Raw genomic sequence first — 19,357 nt, forward strand, 5'->3', positions numbered from 1 at the left:
GAAAACTCACTCTATGTAATGCATGCCGAATGCTGATGCCACATATCTGCGTAAATTAGGGCCCCACTCAGGGGAGTTCTCAGTTGGAAAAAAAAAAGGTTATGTAGGTTTCTGGGGCCTTTGCCGGGTCACACTTGGCCTTGGGCTCTCAAGACAGTTCAGCCTCTCAGTCTCCTTCCCACTAGCACAGCAGATGTGTTCAAGTGGAACCACATGCCACATCAGACCTCTAACCACTCCAGGGCACCTGCCTTGCAGAAGTCTGAACAAGCAGCTTGAGATTAGAGCACGGAGCCAGGGCAATTCACAATCCCAAAGTAATCAGGAAGCTGTACGGTTACTGCCATGAAGAGTTCTCTAGGGCATACTGTTAAAATTCAAGTGGCAGAACAAACTTACAGAGTGAGTCACAGTTTATGAGAAAAATTATATTCATGTGAGTCCATGTATGTATTTATGTATGTTTCTGTGGGTATATGTATGTTATTATGTGTGTATACATATATACATATGCCCACACATATATACATAAATACATACATGGACTCACACACAAAAGTATATGTATTTAGACACACACACTTATATAAATACTTACATATATATGTAAATTCACAGTAAAAAAAAAGTCTGGAAGGACAGATCCCAAATATTAACAATGATTTGTTTTGAGAAGTGGGAAAGAAGAGGCAAAAGGGAAAGATGGATTTTTAAATATTTTATCTTATATATTAGCATTAAAAAAAAATAAAAGGTAGGGCTTCCCTGGTGGCGCAGTGGTTGAGAGTCCGCCTGCTGATGCAGGGGACGCGGGTTCATGCCCTGGTCCGGGAAGATCCCACATGCCGCGGAGCGGCTGGGCCCGTGAGCCATGGCCACTGAGCCTGTGTGTCCGGAGCCTGTGCTCCACAGCGGGAGAGGCCACAACAGTGAGAGGCCCGCGTACCGCAAAAAAAAAAAAAAATTAATAAAAATTAAAAAATAGAAGGTATTAATGCTGCATATATAAAAGTGAAAATAAGCTGACTCCCCCCAGAGAGATAAGAACACCCTGCAGAGCCGAGACTGGGGTCTCTAGAAGCACGATCGTTCGAGAAGGGTAGGTGGCTGCCCCCCACCCATCCCATGCCAAGGAGGAGCTCAGGGGCTGCTTCTCTTACAATCCTTGGAGCTAGGCAGGCCCACCCTGCCTTACCCTCAGTTGTCTCTGGTCAATACCTAAGAAGCAAGCCCCTTCAGTAATTTATCCCTTCAATCCTTCAGGGTCATACTGCTCTGAGCTTCTGCCCCATGCGCTGTCAACTTCCCACTACTCCCCCTGTAATCTCTCTACTATAGCTCACGCCCTCCGAAACCCTTTGGTAAACAGCCTCCTCCACCCTCAGCTTCCTTGCTCAAAGGCACATCTGCTTCTTCCCTCTGAAGCCTTCCCTCAAGTGGAGGCTGCTCTTTCTCCTACTCTCCATCCCTCCGAGGCCCAAGCGTGGCCTCCTGCCTCAGGCCACACCACGCTCCTGGGCCTGTTCTCCACCCTGCTCCTCTGAGGCCTGTGCCCTGTGGCTGCACCACTTCGCCCTCATCATCCTGCATACTACCTCCCAAACATCCCTTGTCACTCATCACACTAAGCATTGGCTCACTCTCTTCCTTTCCATCCTGAGTAGTTCCACCAGGCACATGGGTGACTCAGCCAATACCGCAGCTCTTTCTCCCTGCACTTCCTCTTCTCCCATGGATCTTGTCCCATCAGAAACTGCGCTGCCTTTCAACGATTAAATTAACACATCCATTCAGTTTGCTAACCCAGTTACTCCCGATACACTTCCTTCTGAATCTCAATGAAAACTCTAGCATCTCACCTTGATTCCTCTACTTTCTCCCTAGCATCCTCCTTTCTCTGGAGCCTCCTTCCTTAGCAGTCACTTAAAATATTTTATCAACATTTTAAATTGTTGCCCTAAAATGTTGTCTGACAAAATTCCATTATCCCAAGGATCCACCCAGTCTGCACCTATACCTGGTCTAGGGACTGGCGCTAAGGGAAAAAGATGACACACAGTCAATCCTCATTATTCATGGTTTCCGTATTTGCAAATTCACCTTGATAACATACATCTGTAACCCCAAAATAATATTTGTGGGGTCTTGGGACATGTGCATGCACAGAGTGGTGAAAAATCTGACTCACCCATCATGCAAGTTTCCAGCTGAGGCTGAACAAGGCAAGATGCTCTGCCTTCGTGTTTCGTACCTCACCCTACGAGCAAGTGTCCTTTATGTTACCTACTTATTTAGTGTCACGTTTTTTCATGTTTTGTGCTTTTTGTTGTGATTTTGCTATTTAAAACCGGCCCTAAGCCTAGTACTGAAGTGCTAGGTAGTGTTCCTAAGTACAAGAAGGCCGGCAAGTGCCTGACAGGGAAGATCTGTGTAACAGATAAGCTTCATCAGGCATAAGTTACGGCGCTGGTGGCCATGAGTTCAATGTTACGGAATCAACAATAGACATACAGGTTGTCTTCACACAGAAACATAAAACAAGTTAGTGCTGATCGGCTGACGAGAATGTTGTGACCAGAGGCTCCCAGGAACCTAACCCTGTATTTCCCCTAAGTGCAATGGTTCAGTAGTATTTACGGAATATAACTACCATAAATAACGTGAATCAAATGTACCTGTTTACCGCACTCTCCCTACTGCACAGCAATCCTTCTAGACGTGCCTGGCCAGTTCCCTCTCCCATTCTTCACAATGGCCTTTTTAAACCTCCTCCCTCTCTTTCAGCTACCAATCCCACTATCTCTATCCTCAATCTCAGCTGACGCTATACCTCCAGAAGTTGCCTCCAAACTGGCAAACCTGCCCACGCCCACCACACCCATCCTTTCCTGCTCTCCCCTGCAGAACTCAAGGAAAGACTCCCCCTGCTGGCGAAGGCTTGGATCTCCTCATATACTCTGGATCCCATCTTCTCCCATCTCTTCTTTGTCAATTATCTGCTCTCTCTGAGCCTTCCAATCCTCTGCTCCCCAATGACTTCTTCAGAATTCAAGCATTCTCTAGCCAGTCTCTTCTCATTACAACAAAAAGGGAGGGATGAGGGAGAGAGCAAGAAAAAGCAAAGAAAAAACTATCTTTTAGGCTTAGACAAATTCTTGTACACTCTTGGTGACAATCTAACGACTGATAAACTTTTTTGGAGCACAAAATAGCAATATGCATCAAAATTTAAACATCCTTAACTTTCAACCTGGTAATTCTAGGGATGGCTCCTACAGACATACTCACTATGCAAAAAACAAAACAAAACAAATAAAAAAAAAGCCAACAAAAAACACCAAAATATAAAAGGATGCTCACAGAGGCACTGTTTGTAATAATGAGAAAGTGAAGACCACTCAGTTGTTCATCAATATGAGAACAATTAAGTAAACTGCAGCAATTCAGTGAACTGGAATACTACTCACTGGTTAAAAATAATATATATGTATAATATAATATATAAGATACAGTGTCACAAAAGCAAGTTGCATAATATTATGTATATCACTTACATGTAAAAAAGAGAAAAATATATTTATACATATTTTTACATGCAGAGAAAACATCTGGAAGGAACACCATGAACTCATAAGTGTCGTTATCTTTGGGATACAGAATGAGGAAAACAGGGTGGACACAGAACTTGTTTTTTAATTATATATACTCTTACACCAGCTGACATTTCCAGGATGAGCAAACATTACTGTAATGATAAAAAAAAAAACTAGACAAACTAAAATAAATTTCCTTGAAAACCAAGTGTTGAAACACACACACACACACACACACACACACACACACACACACACACACACACACACCCCTGCCTTAAAAAGTTTCCCTTGTCTTTTACAGCCAACTTCTTAAAAGCAGTCTATACTTACTGAATGTTTTCATAAATCTCAATTGTTCTGAGAACTATATAAGCTAATACATGGAAAACACTCAGCTCAGCATCTGTCCCATGGTACACACTGTGTAACAGTATGTTATTATTTATGGTGACTGCCATCATCCAGCTATCAGATGAGACTGTGTTGTGTAGGAGCCAAACTTCTTACAAATCCACTAAGTCACTGAAGGAAAACTATGATAACTAAAACTAATACACGTGATGGTCTTATTCTTTGAGGAAAATTTTAAAAGATACATACCCCTGACTCAAGGAAGAGAACAAGGAGGGAAGCACATAAAGGAAAAAAAAAAATTCTAAGAGCTTTCAGTAATATATTGGACTAAGATATACCTAATTGACTTGGACATCTTTTCGTGAAAAATTTCAAAGAGATACCTTGAAATACTGAAAGTAATATAAATATCCGTTGGTCTGTTCCTTATGTTAAGGAACATGGTATGGTAAAGCCTATGGCGTCAGACAGACCAGGGGTCAAATCCTGGTTCTACGACTTTGAAGCTGTGTGGCCTTGTATACCTCACTTAACCTCTCTGAGCCTCAGTTCCTTCATCTATAGAACAGGGATGAGAAGGGGTTCTTGCAAAGATTAAATGAGGTAATGTTTACAAAACGATAAGCACCGCGCCTGGCATAAAGTAAGCACTCAACAAATGGCACCTTTTCCCATTATTAAATCCCTATAATCACTATTTTGTTTTAAAAATAAAGATGAGGCAAAGCTTACCTCAGCCACAGTGAGGACGCAGTACACGGACTGATGCTCAGGGTCCACGCCTTCTAATTTCATGCCAACTTTAAACCCATTTTTGTTATATGGAAAAGATTGATACTAAAATGCAAAATGACAGCAGTTTTAGTGAGTGATCACCATTCTTCAATAAAGACTATATAACCAAATACATAAACAACTCCTAAAAATCCAGAAGAAAAGGATCACTGGGTCATCTCATGGAGAAATGCACGAAGACTATAAACAGGTGACAGAAGAGGAAATTTAAATGTCTTATCGACTTAAAAAGATGCTCCATCTCCCCCATAAGAGTCATACAAAGTAAAATTACAGTAAAATATACTTCACCTGTCAGACTGATAAAGAGCAAAAAGTTTGGTTGCAGTGCTTTGGCAAGGCTCTAGGGAAGGAGATGCACACATACATCGCTAATAGGGACATAAACTTGTACGACCTCTAGCAATCTCATGATATCCATAAAAAAGAACATTCTCTTTGACTCAGCAATTCTAATCCTGGGGAATTATCCAACAGAGATAGCCACATATGTGCTAAAGGAGAGGTGTACGAGGTTATTCACCAAAGCATTTACTTACCAAAAGACTCATGTATATATATTATATAGTCCATACATACAGATAGCATTTCCTCTTATATCTGTTCCATGATAATTTAAGGTGGTCCCTACCGACTGACACATATATGTGTGTCATACTCATGTAATATACATGACATACATATATGACATATATGTCAATCAATAGGGAGCAGCTTACATTATTATGGAACAAACATATGATGGAATACGATGCATCAGTATAAAAGACTGATGAAGTGGTTAGATGAACTGAGATGGAATAATCTCCAAGCTAAGTTAGACAAAAAGCAAAGTCCAAAACAGTATGCGACATATGTTATCATTTGGTTAAAGACAGGGTGGGGAGGATTTGTGTCTATATATTGCTTATATGTGCATACAATTTTCTTATAGCGCCTTCATGTTTTAATCACATGAATGTATTACTGATTCAAGTAATTAGCTGTATTTAAGCTTTTTAAAAAAAATTGTAAAAAAGCCTATTCTGCAAAGGACCAAAGTTGCAGAAAATAATTATACAGAACAAGTCATATGCAATTACTATTACATATTAAATATTTTAATGTAGATGTAATCATCCCAACATTTACTATTCACCACTTTTAAAAAAAATTTTATTGAATACTCACCACTTCTTAAAAACTCTGTGTTCATACATATATATAACAAAGTATTGATGGCAGATTACATACCATGATTAAATATAATTAAATCATTTAAACCAAGGGTCAGCAAACTACTGTCTAAGGGACAAATCCAGCCCACCACCTGTTTTTGTAAATAAAATTTTATTGGAATACAGCCATGTTCATTCATTTATGTATTGTCTCTAGCTACTTTCATTACAAGAACAGAGTTGAGTTGTTACATCTGAGACCACATACCCCATAAAGCCTACAATATTTTCTATTGTCCTTTATGGAAAAAGTTTACTGACCCGTGGTCTAGCCCAGAGACAGCAGTTCCCACTCAGAACTACTTTTATTGATTTTAACTCACTCATGATAAAATATTTTTCCATAGTTATACAGTAACCCATCTTTCAATGTTTTGTTGTGATATTACGTAAACCACAGTAACTCATTTTTATTCTCCCAAAGACATGATGTTGACATGAAATTTTACGCTAGTTCTTCTTCATCTACTAGTTTTTCAGTAGTAGTAGAAACATCCCTTTTAAAATCAGTGAGAAAGCCTGGTAAATATTGAGAAGAAAGAGCACGCGCATGTGCGTGCATGAGGTGTGCTCACGCACATGGCACTGGGGAAGGTGTGCGTATAAATGCCAGCTGCCCTCGGAGGCACCCCTCCACATATGAAAAATAATATGTTTGAGAAATTATCCCAAGTCACATTTCCTAAACAGACAGTAGAAACGGCAGTACCAATTCCAGAGAAGCGTTATGGACAGTGTTTCTAGAAGGGCCTGTACCTCCTTGAACAGCTTTGCTGGCACTGCCACAGCTTTTTCCTCTTCCAGGTAGGATGCCCAGCACCAAGCTTTCTTTCCTTTAGGAGGCAAACCTGAAAAGCGAATGAAACTAAAATGACAGAATTTCCAAATCTAAGAAATCAGAGTGGTACGCTACGAACTTCCACTTCCCTAACTATCCCCAGGCCTGGCTCTTCTCTTACTTTCATGGCTGGTATTTCTCAATCTCTTTTCCTGGCTCCTCTTCCAAAGAAATGAGAGCTAACAAGTGAACTGTGTGTATATCCAGGTATGAGTGTAGAGAAAAGAAGCAGAAGAACTTAAGGTTAATGAAGAAGATGTAGTAGGAAGCCAAGAAAGAACAGTACATGGAAGCTATAGCAAGTAAGAGCTTCTTCTAGAAGCAGGATGCTCAAATTTCTTTTTCCTAAGCAATCAGGAAGTTGAGGACTGAGAAAAGGTCAGTGCACTGAGTGGTTAGGGACTGACTGTTAATCTTTCTCCAAGATTAAAAAAAAAAGGGGGGGGGAATCAAGGTGCCAAAGGCCAAATTGAAGTAGCAAAAGAATACATAAATGATAAACATATGGAGTCGGCTAATATCAATTTTATTTGGGATTAATTTGACAAAAAATGAAAATGAAAGGAAGGGTATAACAGCTTGATGGGTATTAAAATTGGGGGAATGGTATTTTGGGGATGAGATTGCAACAGGCAATGATGAAGCTCATGAAGAGGAAAAAAAAAAGGGACACCTCAGAGGGGGAAATGACTGAAGGAACAAGGTCACAGAAGGGCCAGAGCCCTGAGAGTAGAAATGAAGGGGAAGGGAGAGTCAGGATAAAGACACTTTTGAGGCAGAGTGCAGAGTAACTGAGAATTTACTCCCTTTAATTTCAGTGACATAAGATAGAAGGTCATCTGCCCCCAAATGTAAAAGTCAGGCTGTGTGCTTGACGCAGGTAGAAATATCTCAAACTCTTTTTGAGGAATTAAGAGCAGAATGAGCGAGGAACGCAGCCAAACCCGGAAGAGGAGCGCTGGGTTCAGGCCTTGATCTGCAGGGACAATGTGACTGGCAGGTCAGAACGGGACTGTGCAAAGTACAGTGACCGAACGTGGAGGACCGGCCAGGCAGATGTGGCAGGTCCTTCCTTTGGATACAGCCTAGTGGGGCACACGGAGGCTTCTATGGAGATGACCCAAGGTCCACGATGAGTAAGGCAGCGAGTTCATCCACCAAGTACTGAAGGGCAGGGCCTCATGAGCATAAAGGACTAGATTCCTCATGAGAATAAAGTGTTCCTTGAGGAACAAAGAAAAAAAAAAGGTACCAGGTCAGGAGGTCATGGTTGAGAGGAAACTTTAAAAATCTACAACCTTAGGAAATGAATAAGAACAGAGGTTTTAGTCAAAGTGCGTAAGTGAAAGATATCTACTGGATGGAAAAATAAATAATGGAAAGTGGTCTCAAGTTTGCCCTGACACTACTCAAAAGTTGCTAATTTCCACTTTTCCCCCTTATCTACTTCTTCTAAACTCTAATTTTTATTGACACAATTTAGTCAAAGAGAACCCCCAAACGATCTTTTAACTGCCATAGTGTGCATTACAATTAAGACTAAAATGTGTACCTGTGTGAAATATTTTCAGCTTCATAAAGTTACAAATAAAACCTTCCTTTCATCAACTCACCCTGCTTTAATACAGCCGAATCACCTCGCCTTTTCCTTCGGGCTCTCTGCGAACCCCTCAGGATTCTTCCATCTTGTTTGTTTTCCTACAATAAGGAAGAAAAGTTTATGATTTTAAAAAGTTCATGAAATTGGCACTGATGAAAAGTTAGAGAGCTGTCAGAAAGCATTATTTTTTTTTGGACTCTTCTTCAATTTCACTTCATAACTTTTAAAAGAAAGTAAGAATATAGGTCACTTGAGAACTGTGTTGCTTTTGGCCTGAGGTCCTTACAAAATAAGAACATTTCTAAGAATTACACTCTGTTATAGTACAGATACAGCTCCCACCTCCTTGAAACACTTTCTTCTTTCAGCTCCTGGACCACTCTGTTCTGGCTTCCCTCACACCTCACTGGCCCCGCTTTCGCAGTCCCTCTGCTGACATCTCCTGCAACCTAATCCCCTTCTCTTCTTTATCTAATCATTCTCCCTAGGTTTTAAAGATCGTCTGTCTGCCGAACATCCCTCATCCATATCTCCAGCCCTGACCTCTTCCCTGGCTCCACAGTCATGTATCCAGATGCCTACTTGGGATCTTCACTTGGATGTCTAATAAGAATCTCAAACTCACGACGGCCAAAGGACTCTAGACGCTATACTCCACTCTGGCCTTCCCAGTCTCAAGTAATGGAATGATTAGCCAGTCCGTAGTTCAAGCCCAAAAGCTAAGGGTTATCTCTGATTCTTCTCTTTCCCTCACACACCCTGACAACCCTACCTTTAGCATCTATCTCAAATCCGCCGACTTCTATCTTAAACAGCCCTCTTATTTAGTCACTGCAATAAACTCCTAACTGGTTTCCCTGATTCTACTCTTGCTCTCACATGTCAAAGCTAGAGTGATCATTTTAAAACATTAATCATATCAAAGTATTCCCCTGCCTTCAACTTTCCAATGGCTTCCTATCATACTCAGCATAAAGTGCAAACCCATTACTCTGGTTTACCATAAAGCCCTGGACCACACAGAACTCTTCAGCCTCATCTTACTCCATTCTCCCCTAGCCCTCAAGGCTCAACTACCTTGTCTTCTTTATTTCCTTAAACAAAACATGCTACACGGATTCTTACCTTATGGTCTTTTCCCTAGCAATTCCACTGCCCCACGGGGCTTCTCACTCCCAACTTTACATCAGGCTCCTTCTTATCATTCAGATCACATTGTCCAAGCCACCCTCCCTAGGAGGCCTCCCTGATAACCCAACTTAAAGCAGTCAGATCATCTTAATGCCCTATTGTAATTCTCGGCATAGCGCTCATCACAGGTTGATACTGCCCCTGTTTATTTTGTTAATTTTATGTCCCCTTAACAAGAATGTAATGTCCCTGAGAAAAGAAACCCTGTCTTCCTGCTGTCTTATTCATCCCTGCATTCCCAACTCCTAAAACAGTGACTAGCCAATCATCGTTGCTCAATATTGATCTTAAGGAAAATGCTTTGAGACCTCAAAGCTCTCTTTTCATATAGAGTTACTAATAAATATTTTAGAGAGGGGATGTTTATGTTTTAATTAGCATATTGTGAATTAGTTTTAGCTAAATATACCTGACATTCATCTGCCATTTTATACCTACTCACATCGTTTTATGAGATCTGTCTGCAATTTACCAAAATGGGACTGGCATTTTGCTGTCAAGAGGAATCTAAAATTCATTCGTGCAACTGAAGGTTCTCCTGGTGCCTCTCTCACTGCAGCAGTAAATTCCAGAACATCCTACTTCTTCACCCTGAGGAAGGGGTACTACTATTTATAACTCCCACCTTGAGATGAGGACAGTGACATAGAGAGGGTAGGTGGGTAACCTCCTGATGGTAAAACAAGGTCACGGAACCAACATGTGAACTCGGGTAACTGGCTCCAGAGCTGGCGCCTTGGGCCGCGGTGCTACCCGCGAAGGCGCGGCCCTGTGGGTACTAACCGTCTCCTCATCTCGCTCTTCCTCCTCTTTGGAGTCCGCTTTCAGAGATAACTTGGGCTTCTTCTTCCGACTACACTTAGGATCTTCCTCCTCATTGTCTTCTCCCACGTCCCTTTCTTCCTTCTGATCTCTGCTGAATTTATAAACCCAAAAAAGTGACAGGAGACAATACCCATCAAATATCTGCACGCTGATTAGCAACGCAAAACTCATTAAAAAAAATAGTTAACCACCAGGAGAATGGTGTACATATCATAGATAAGAGACACTTCAAACCACCCTCATGTATAACACTGTCAAGACAGAAAGTGGAAATTAGCTTACGTATTAATTTATATAATTATTATAATTATGTAATTAATGATATAATTTTAAAAGGGCACCAGCACTACAGGTGAAACAGGTTCTAACAAGTTTAAAATTATTTGTCTTCCACAGCTGCCATCCATACTAATGAAAGAATCGATTATTTAGAGATATTCTGGTCTTCAGGGGCAATTTTAAAGCCAGGATCTAGCAATTATTAAGAATGCCAAGTCCAACTGAAAAAGGCCAAGTGTAACTTTGTAAAACATCAGGTGGCTAACGAAAACAGACAATTCTCCAGCCTGTTCTGACTGAAACACATGGGAAACTCCACTCAAACATAAAATGCCAAGTCATTTACTTGTAGTATACAAGTATGCACAGGAAATACACCTTGTTGGCGATAAGCTGACCTCGTCAGACAGTTCCCAATGGCAGTCACACCACCGTCAGTCACAGCTGACGGCCCTGACTCGGAATCCTCAGTCCATCCTGAGATCAGCAGTAACACAACTACCACACTACTCACTATGGCCATTCAGCGGATTCTCAGTCAGGGGAAGCTTTAGTCCATTTGTGGAGTTTTAGCTGAATTACCTAAGACCTCCCAAAATATAAACAAAAGTGTGTTTCCACAAACATGAGTATCATTAAAATGTGTATGTAGCCCAAAGAAATCTAAATACTCTTGGCTGGGGAGCGATAAAATTAATGTAAACAAAAGGCTATAAAGAAAGAGGCAGAGGTTGTATTGCAGCTAGGACGTGAACAGCACAACTCAGTTCAGACATGACCAAAGACACCAGTCCAGTAGTGGGATCAGGGTCCAAGTGTCTCCAAAGGGAAAGTCTCTGGGGGAAAAAAGATATTTTTGGATGACAGACATCAGAGAGCACAAAACCTCGGTATTCCCAAGCACCAGGACCTTGGACTCTAAAACTCATTTTATAGATGGAATGGGGGCAAAAACCTACTTGTCTTTGATATGCCGAGCACAATTCTGGCTGCAATAGTTTCCTCCAGAAAGACACTCATCTACGTTGCCATACTGACAACAGTTCTCACAGAATTGAAGCCCTTCTACTTTCACTGGATCCTTCAACCTGAAAGGCATCCCAGTCTTCTCGGAAAAGACTAGAAGACGAAAAGAAGAAAAAAAAGTTAAAACCATGACAGAAATCATTGCAAAACACATTTAGACTTTTTCTTCTAATAATTTTGTTAGCAACACAATAAAAGAATAATGTTTGTTGAATGAATGAATGCATGATCAAACCACACAGCGCTTGGGAGGGAGAAGAGGATGGGCTTGACAGGAATCACTCAAATTATTTACATAACACACAAAAAAATTCTTCAGAACAGGTAAACAAAAGCTTGTCCAAGGCCTCTTCTACAGAGTTCAAAGTAAAATGAAGAAAATTTCATTAGTCACTAAATTCGGAAGATGAAACCAACCATCCATAGAATCCTATACAGCTGTATCTTTTTGACAAAATTTTAAGAGGGTTATCTCTGTTCTATCGTGTTTTTGATGAGTGACTCTTTCACTTAATGGGCTGAATCAACATCTTTCTATTTTACTTTTAATGCAGAAGATCTCCTAAATCATAATTATCCATATTGTCTAGGAGCTCACATTTCCTTTTGCTTGAATCGTTAGGCTAATCATTCATTCAGCAAACATTTATTAGGCACCAATTTACGCTAGACACTGATGACAGTATAGACCTTGCCCAAGAGAGCTCACAGTCTAGAAGAGAAGACAGACAAGAAAACCAATATTTATAATAAAATGTGATACATGCAATAATTGAAGCATGAACAAGTTCCAGAAGTAGTACAGAGGAAGAAGTGACTCATCCTTCCCGGGGGGAGGTCAAGGAAAGATTTTCTGATATAAAGCCTCAACAGGGTTTTGAAGGCCAAAGAGGAATTTACCAACTGGACAAAGAGAGAAACAGCATCCCAGCCAGAAGAAACAGCATGAGCACAAAAGGCAAGAAAGTATGAAACTGCATGATACGTTGGGAGAATTTTATGTCATTCAGTGCTGCTGGCCCTGTCAGAACACAGCATACAAAGAACAGAACAGAGAGCAAAGACACAAAGCAAGCAGGTGGGTGCGCGTCACCCAGATCTTTGTCTGTTTTGCTAAAGAGACAATAAGAAGTTGGTGAAGTGTCAGATAAGCAATCTACACAAGGTCCTCTGACTTCGGTGTGCAGGATAAATCGGGGGAAATCAGAAGCAGAGTGATTCTTTAGGAGCCCGTCTGCAGTAATTCAGGTGAGAGGTGATTAGGCCCTCAACTAAGGCAGTGGCAGTGATGATAGGTAGAAAAGGCCAGATCTGAGATGTATTTAGGAAATAAAAACCAAGAGGATTAGGTAACAGGCTACGGGGCTGGGAGAGAACAAATTCAGGATGACTCCTAGACTTCTCGCTTGTCCACTGGGTGGATGGTGCTACCATCAATTGATATTACGGGCTACAGAAGAAAAAGCAGGTTGGGGGGAGGGGAGAAAGAAATAGAAAATGAATCGCATTTCAGACATGTGGAGTTTGAGGTACCTGTGGGACATCCAGGTGGAGATGTCCAGTAGGCAGGTGGAAATACGGGCCTGGAGCTCGGGGGAGAGGTCGGGGCTGGAGATATAGATTTAGGAGTCATCAGCATATAGGTGTTAGTTACAACCATCGGAGTAGATGAGAAAAAAGTGGCAGGCTTTTGGCTAAATCACCTGGGTAGGTTATTACAACATGGATTTACTTGATAATTTCCAATTAACCTAATGCTATGACAGATCTGGCATAAAGAAAGAAGACACTTTATAGTTATTTTAAAATATAAAAGCTGGTTCCATATTAGTTTTGTCATAGAAATTTACCTAAGAATATGTGACACAAAGATCACCCAGGATTTTCAAAGTTCCAGCCTATTATAAAACCTTAGATATTCTTACATTAAAACTCTTCAAAAAAAAAAAAAAGGACAATGCAGATGACCTGTTCTTACCTTCTTGAGCAGTTGGTACCATCCAAGTTGTGGTGGCTGTTGCTTTTTTAACATTTTCCATCTCACTCTCATCTGTAATAACTTCCAAGGCGCCAAACTCATTTACACGGAACTAGCGATAATAGTAGAAAGAGGCAAAATTTACAAAGTGCTCAGAAAAGTCATCATTTAATGGCTGGCACATGTAGTCTTTAAGCAAATGAACTACGTTTTTATAAAGTTAATTTCAACAATTATATCCAGAAAAGCCCACTACCACTATTAAGCCCTTTGCATTTACCAATTTTGGAATTTCAGGAAGGGGGAATAGAACAATGCAACAAAGAACTTCTTAAGGATACAAACAACCACCCCTGCACTGTCCTATGGAGTTGCCAGCTCACTTATATGGCTTATAATTTCAAACACTGTTTTTTTTTTTTTTTTTTGCTAAGACTGTTTTTCTTGTTTCATATTACTGCTTATTTGATGATCAAAGTTAGTAAAAGGAGAATTACTGTTTTCCCAGGAATCAACTTGTCTCACCCAAGTTCACCTAGTTCAAAGAGCAGGAATATCATCATTCTAGAAACTGTGACTTGCATGTCCCTATCCCCATATTCCAAGATATGAGGAAGGAAGGCTAAGCATGAGTCATGGGACCCCCAGCCCTATACCTCCTCTTTCTTTCACTGCTCTTTAGAATTCTGTTATAATCATTCACTTCTAGTCCTCCTAAACTAAACCACTGGTAACATCTATGAGATGTGAACAAGCTTACTAGCTTCAGGCCAATTTTATCACTAAAAAGTAAGGGCATCTTGATTTCATGGGCATTTTTGACCCCAAATATTGAAAATTTCCTCTCACCTCATGGAGAGCCTCAAACCAAGTGTTCTTCTGCAATCTCCTGGACATACAGTTTACGTGTTGAAGACTTTTAACCACTACCTGTGTGCAGGGGCCCCATTCTCTTTGAAACAGCTAGGTTTACTCTCACTTTCATGAAGGTCAAAGTTATTCTGTATTCCTTCTGTTTTTCCATAAAACAGAATGACATTAGGGATCCACTAATCTTGACAGGGGATGAAGAGCCAGAAAGCTCAAAATTCAAAAGGATTATAAAACTTTCGGCTTAAAGTTTTTAGATCTCTCACAGAAATATAGATGAGCATGCAAATATGAAGTATTTAAATAAGGCCTTCCACTTCCCAATCTAAAAATCTATTTGGTCAACATGCCAACAGAATGATTTATTTTACCAAACTAGATTCAGACTACAAGTCAGAAACATCATAAGCAAAATTTACAACTAATTATTCTTTCCACCAGGTGAAAATAGCACCTTAAACAATTTTCTGCACATAGTCTACAATTATTAAAAGCTTTCTAGACTGAACAAGTGACATACTTACGGAAGGTGAAAATGTTTTCTCCCTATTTCATATTCCAGATACAAGTTCCCAGGTAACATGTATATACTAAACCTAGTGGGTTCACCTAAAAATGTCTGTTTAGGAGGTGGTAAAAAGTCAATTGGAAGGGAAAGAGCTAAAAATAACTTTACTTTTTGAAAAAAAAATAAAATTTTAAATGACCAACTCTGAAACCAGAATATTTCAAAATAAAGCTGACAGTACCATCTACTGGGCAAGAGTAGAAAAGCCAAGCCATCATGATTATTAATTAATGATGTTAAAAACTATGGCAGAAAATCAATTCTGAATGAAAAATTTTTAAAAACTGGCATCAGCCCAGGTAAGTAAGTTTACTTTTATTATATGCTGATGCTAATTTAAACTTTTTTGACAAATACAAAATGTGGGAAATAGCACAAAACATTTACATTACACAGAAAGTGTCCTGTGGCTTAAATTTCCAAATTGCTGCTAAACTACACCTTGGCATTTCAAACACTGAGAAAGAGAACACAGCTGAGTGGAATCTTCAAATCAAAATTCAGACCTATGACACCTGGGAGTTTTAGGTTCCAATACTTTCAAAGTTAAAAGGTAATATTCCCACATCACAACACTTAATTCCAGTTATCTTTTCCCTCTCGTGATAGTTACTGCCAGTAACTGACCTACAATCTAAGCACAAAGTAAAGATGCAGTGCACTTAGGGAAACAGTTAACTCCCGTAAGCCAGGGACCCATGGACGGACTTAAGGGGTTGATAAATCTCAGGAAATATATGCAAAATTATGGTTAAGGGCATATATATATATATATATTTTTTTTATTTTTATTTTTATTTTTTTTTTTTTTTGCGGTACGCGGGCCTCTCACTGTTGTGGCCTCTCCCATTGCGGAGCACAGGCTCCGGACGCGCAGGCTCAGCGGCCATGGCTCACGGGCCCAGCCGCTCTGCGGCAATGTGGGATCTTCCTGGACCGGGGCACGAACCCGTGTCCCCTGCATCGGCAGGCAGACTCTCAACCACTGCGCCACCAGGGAAGCCCAAGGGCACATATGTATTTATCTGGGGATAGAGTTTATAAGTTTTATCATATTCTCAAAGGCATCCTATAACCCTGAAAAATATTTAAAAATCTACTCTAACCAAAGTTACTTTATTTCAAAAATCAGAACATTCTCTAACACTATATATAAAAATAAACTCAAAATGGATTAAAGACCTAAATGTAAGACTGGATACCATAAAACTTCGAGAGGAAAACATAGAACACTCTTTGACATAAATTATAGCGATAGTTTGGGGGGGTCTATCTCCTAAAACAAAGGAAATAAAGGCCAAAAAAGGGGGGACCTATTTAAACGTAAAAGCTTTTGCACAACAAAGGTAATCATCAACAAAAGGAAAAGATAACCTACAGAATGGGAGGAAATATTTGCAAATGATATGACCAATGAGGGGTTAATATCCAACATATATAAACAGCTCATACAACTCAACACCAAAAAACAAGCAGCCCAATTAAAAAATGGGCGGAAGAACTGAATAGACATTTTTCCAAAAAAGACATACAAATGGCCAACAGACACATGAAAAGATGCTCAACATCACTAATCATCAGGGAAATGCAAATCAAAACCCCAATGAGATATCACCTCACACCTGTCAGAATGGCCATCATCAAAAAGGATACAAATAACAAATGTTGGCAAAGATGTGGAGAAAAGGGAACCCTCCTACACTGTTGATGGGAATGTAAATTGGCGCACCCACTGTGGAGAACAGTGTGGAGGTTTCTCGAAAAACTAAAAATAGAACTACCATATGACCCAATAATTCCACTCCTGGGAATATATCCAAAAACCCAAAAACACTAATTTGAAAAGATACATGCAACCCAATGATCATAGCAGCATTATTTATAATTGCCAAGATATGTGAGCAACCTAGTGTCCATCAACAGATGAATGGATATAGAAGATGTGAGAGAGATATGTATATCACATACTATATATTATATATATATAACACACACACACACACACACACACACACACACACACAATGGAATAATACTCAGCCATAAAAAAGAATGAAATTTTGCCATTTGCAGCAACATGGATGGAATTGGAGGGCATTATGCTAAGTGAAATAAGTCAGACAGAGAAAGACAGATACTGCATGGTATCACTCATATGTGGAATCTAAAAAATATTGATACAACAAACCAGTGAATATAACAAAAGGAACCACACTCACAGATATAGAGAACAAACTAGTGGTTACCAGTGGGGGGGGGAAGGGCAACATGGGGTAGGGCATTAAGAGGTATAAACTATTAGGTATAAAATAAGCTACAAGGATATATTGTACAACATGTGTAATATAACCAATATTTTATATTAACTATAAATGGAGTATAACCTTTGAAAACTGTGAATCACTATAGTGTACACCTGTAACTTATAATAAAAAATTAACCTCAAAGTGTTTTTAAAGTATCCTATCATATGCAAAAAAGACACAGGGATCAATTTTTTGATATCTCAATTTTTTTGTCTTCCACAATATTACTACTGTAAAAAATGTTGGACAGCATAGGCTGTTAGTTAGGTGCTGCTAACATTACTGAGTTCCACTGATGAAATTCCAGAAAGACTGACACATTTCCTAACATTTTTTTCCCCAATAAAATACTCAAATTCTGAAATTGGTAATGCTTTTATGAATGGTGCTGCAACTATAGAAACTTGATATAATCACTTTTTTTTAAGTTATTAGTTCTTTTAACCTAGACATCTAAAAAACACTATAAAAAATTAGCAACTGACTCCATTCTACAATCAAGAATGTCAAAATTATAAACTTTACAAAAGGGCTTTATTAAGCAAATCAAGCATATCAGCTGACACTGTAACTTCTGTTAGTGGGTCAATCAGAAAACAATTACGCCTGAAATATATAAGGGGTTGAAAAGGTTTCGTTTGTTTGTCTTGGCTTAAGCTACCTTTTATTTGATTCATTCTCTTTATTTTTGCTTATAGAGGCAAAGGATCTTTAGCCTATTTGTGCCTATCTTTAATAACAGATCATTAAAAGACACTGCTGAGATTATTGTTTTCATTACTTTCAGTGTTGAAATAGGAGTTCTACTTAGCAATCTGTTTCAAGGACAAAGATATTTAGTAACTACACTGTTCTGAACGTCAAACAAGACAAGGCAAAACCCTGCAATAAGAGCGCAGTGAATTTTCCAGTTGGGTTTCTGCATCACTGGTGCTGGGTCTTGCTCTTGGTTAAGTGGCAACTATTCTTTTGAGATAAGATGCTATCACTCTCAGGAGTGTACTGACATTTTACTGAGGGACTCTGGAAGACTAAATCCTTATAACCCAGAGGAATAATTCTCTGCAGATAAATTTCAGAAATCATAAGAAGTTTAGGCAGAGAATCGCTTAGGGACAGCAAGCCCTACCATGCATCTTTCCACAAGCCTTACCACTTAGTCGCCTGCCTGTTCTTACAGTTGGCCCTCAGATATTAATCTACAAACACAGATTTGCATTTTAAAGGAACAAATTAGGCAACGGTAAAGTTTACAAAGTTTGTTTAAGTAAAAATGTCTTGCTAATGACTACAATATTTTCAAGAGGTCCGGTGGACACTTGTTGTTCTTCCCTAACACTATACTTTTGGATGCTAGCCCCTCTTCTGTATGCCCCTTTCTCTCCCTCCTCCCATCCCTGCCCCCAAAAGTCTTCACACAGTTTCCCACCTATTTTCAGGCACCTAAACCTCACGACATCTGCTTCCAAAGCCTTCCTGATCCCTCCAGCTAACATAATACCTCCTCTAAATTGCTGTAACATTTCCCTTTCATCTCTTTTGATATGAAAACGTTTCTCTTGTTAGTAGAATAGTAGTGGTAAGTAAATCAGTTTTAAAATCAGAAAAGCCTGGTTTTAAGACCCAGTTCTGCCAGTAACGCACTGTCTGACCTTGCTTGAGCAAGTGACTTAAGCACTCCGGGCCTCTGTTTCCCCATCTGTAAACCGACAACAGTGACAGAAACTCCCTCAAATGGGTTAAATAAGAGAATTAAAAGATGTAGGTTAAGTGCCCACCAGAGAATAAATTCTCTATTCTTTCTGCTACTGCACCCAAATAAGGAGATTTTGCGCTCTGTTTTATATAAGGGTTGGTTAGCCCAGTGTGAAGTGGGGAATGGGGATGCCAGCAACAGGGACCAGTAAAAAGGGA

The 19,357-nt window shown here is 39.7% G+C and overlaps 1 protein-coding gene across 12 annotated transcripts in view; it reads right to left on the reverse strand.

The window, feature by feature from the left end:
- L3MBTL3 (L3MBTL histone methyl-lysine binding protein 3) overlaps positions 1-19,357 on the reverse strand; it is a 118,982-nt gene that overhangs the window by 75,204 nt on the left and 24,421 nt on the right. For 9 of the 12 annotated variants that reach the window (XM_033407427.2, XM_033407462.2, XM_049695233.1 and 6 more), the window contains 7 exons: positions 13,700-13,811; positions 13,255-13,329; positions 11,655-11,814; positions 10,375-10,507; positions 8,414-8,498; positions 6,719-6,810; positions 4,683-4,787 (listed from right to left, as the gene is read on the reverse strand). In XM_033407427.2, the coding sequence (XP_033263318.1) occupies positions 4,683-4,787; positions 6,719-6,810; positions 8,414-8,498; positions 10,375-10,507; positions 11,655-11,814; positions 13,255-13,329; positions 13,700-13,811 (762 nt within the window). The remainder of the gene's footprint in view (positions 1-4,682; positions 4,788-6,718; positions 6,811-8,413; positions 8,499-10,374; positions 10,508-11,654; positions 11,815-13,254; positions 13,330-13,699; positions 13,812-19,357) is intronic. The other 3 variants (XM_004263833.4, XM_033407475.2, XM_004263834.3) reach the window with 3 other exon arrangements.

This window comes from Orcinus orca, chromosome 12 (genome assembly GCF_937001465.1).
Source record: "Orcinus orca chromosome 12, mOrcOrc1.1, whole genome shotgun sequence".
Taxonomy (NCBI): Eukaryota; Metazoa; Chordata; class Mammalia; order Artiodactyla; family Delphinidae; genus Orcinus; species Orcinus orca.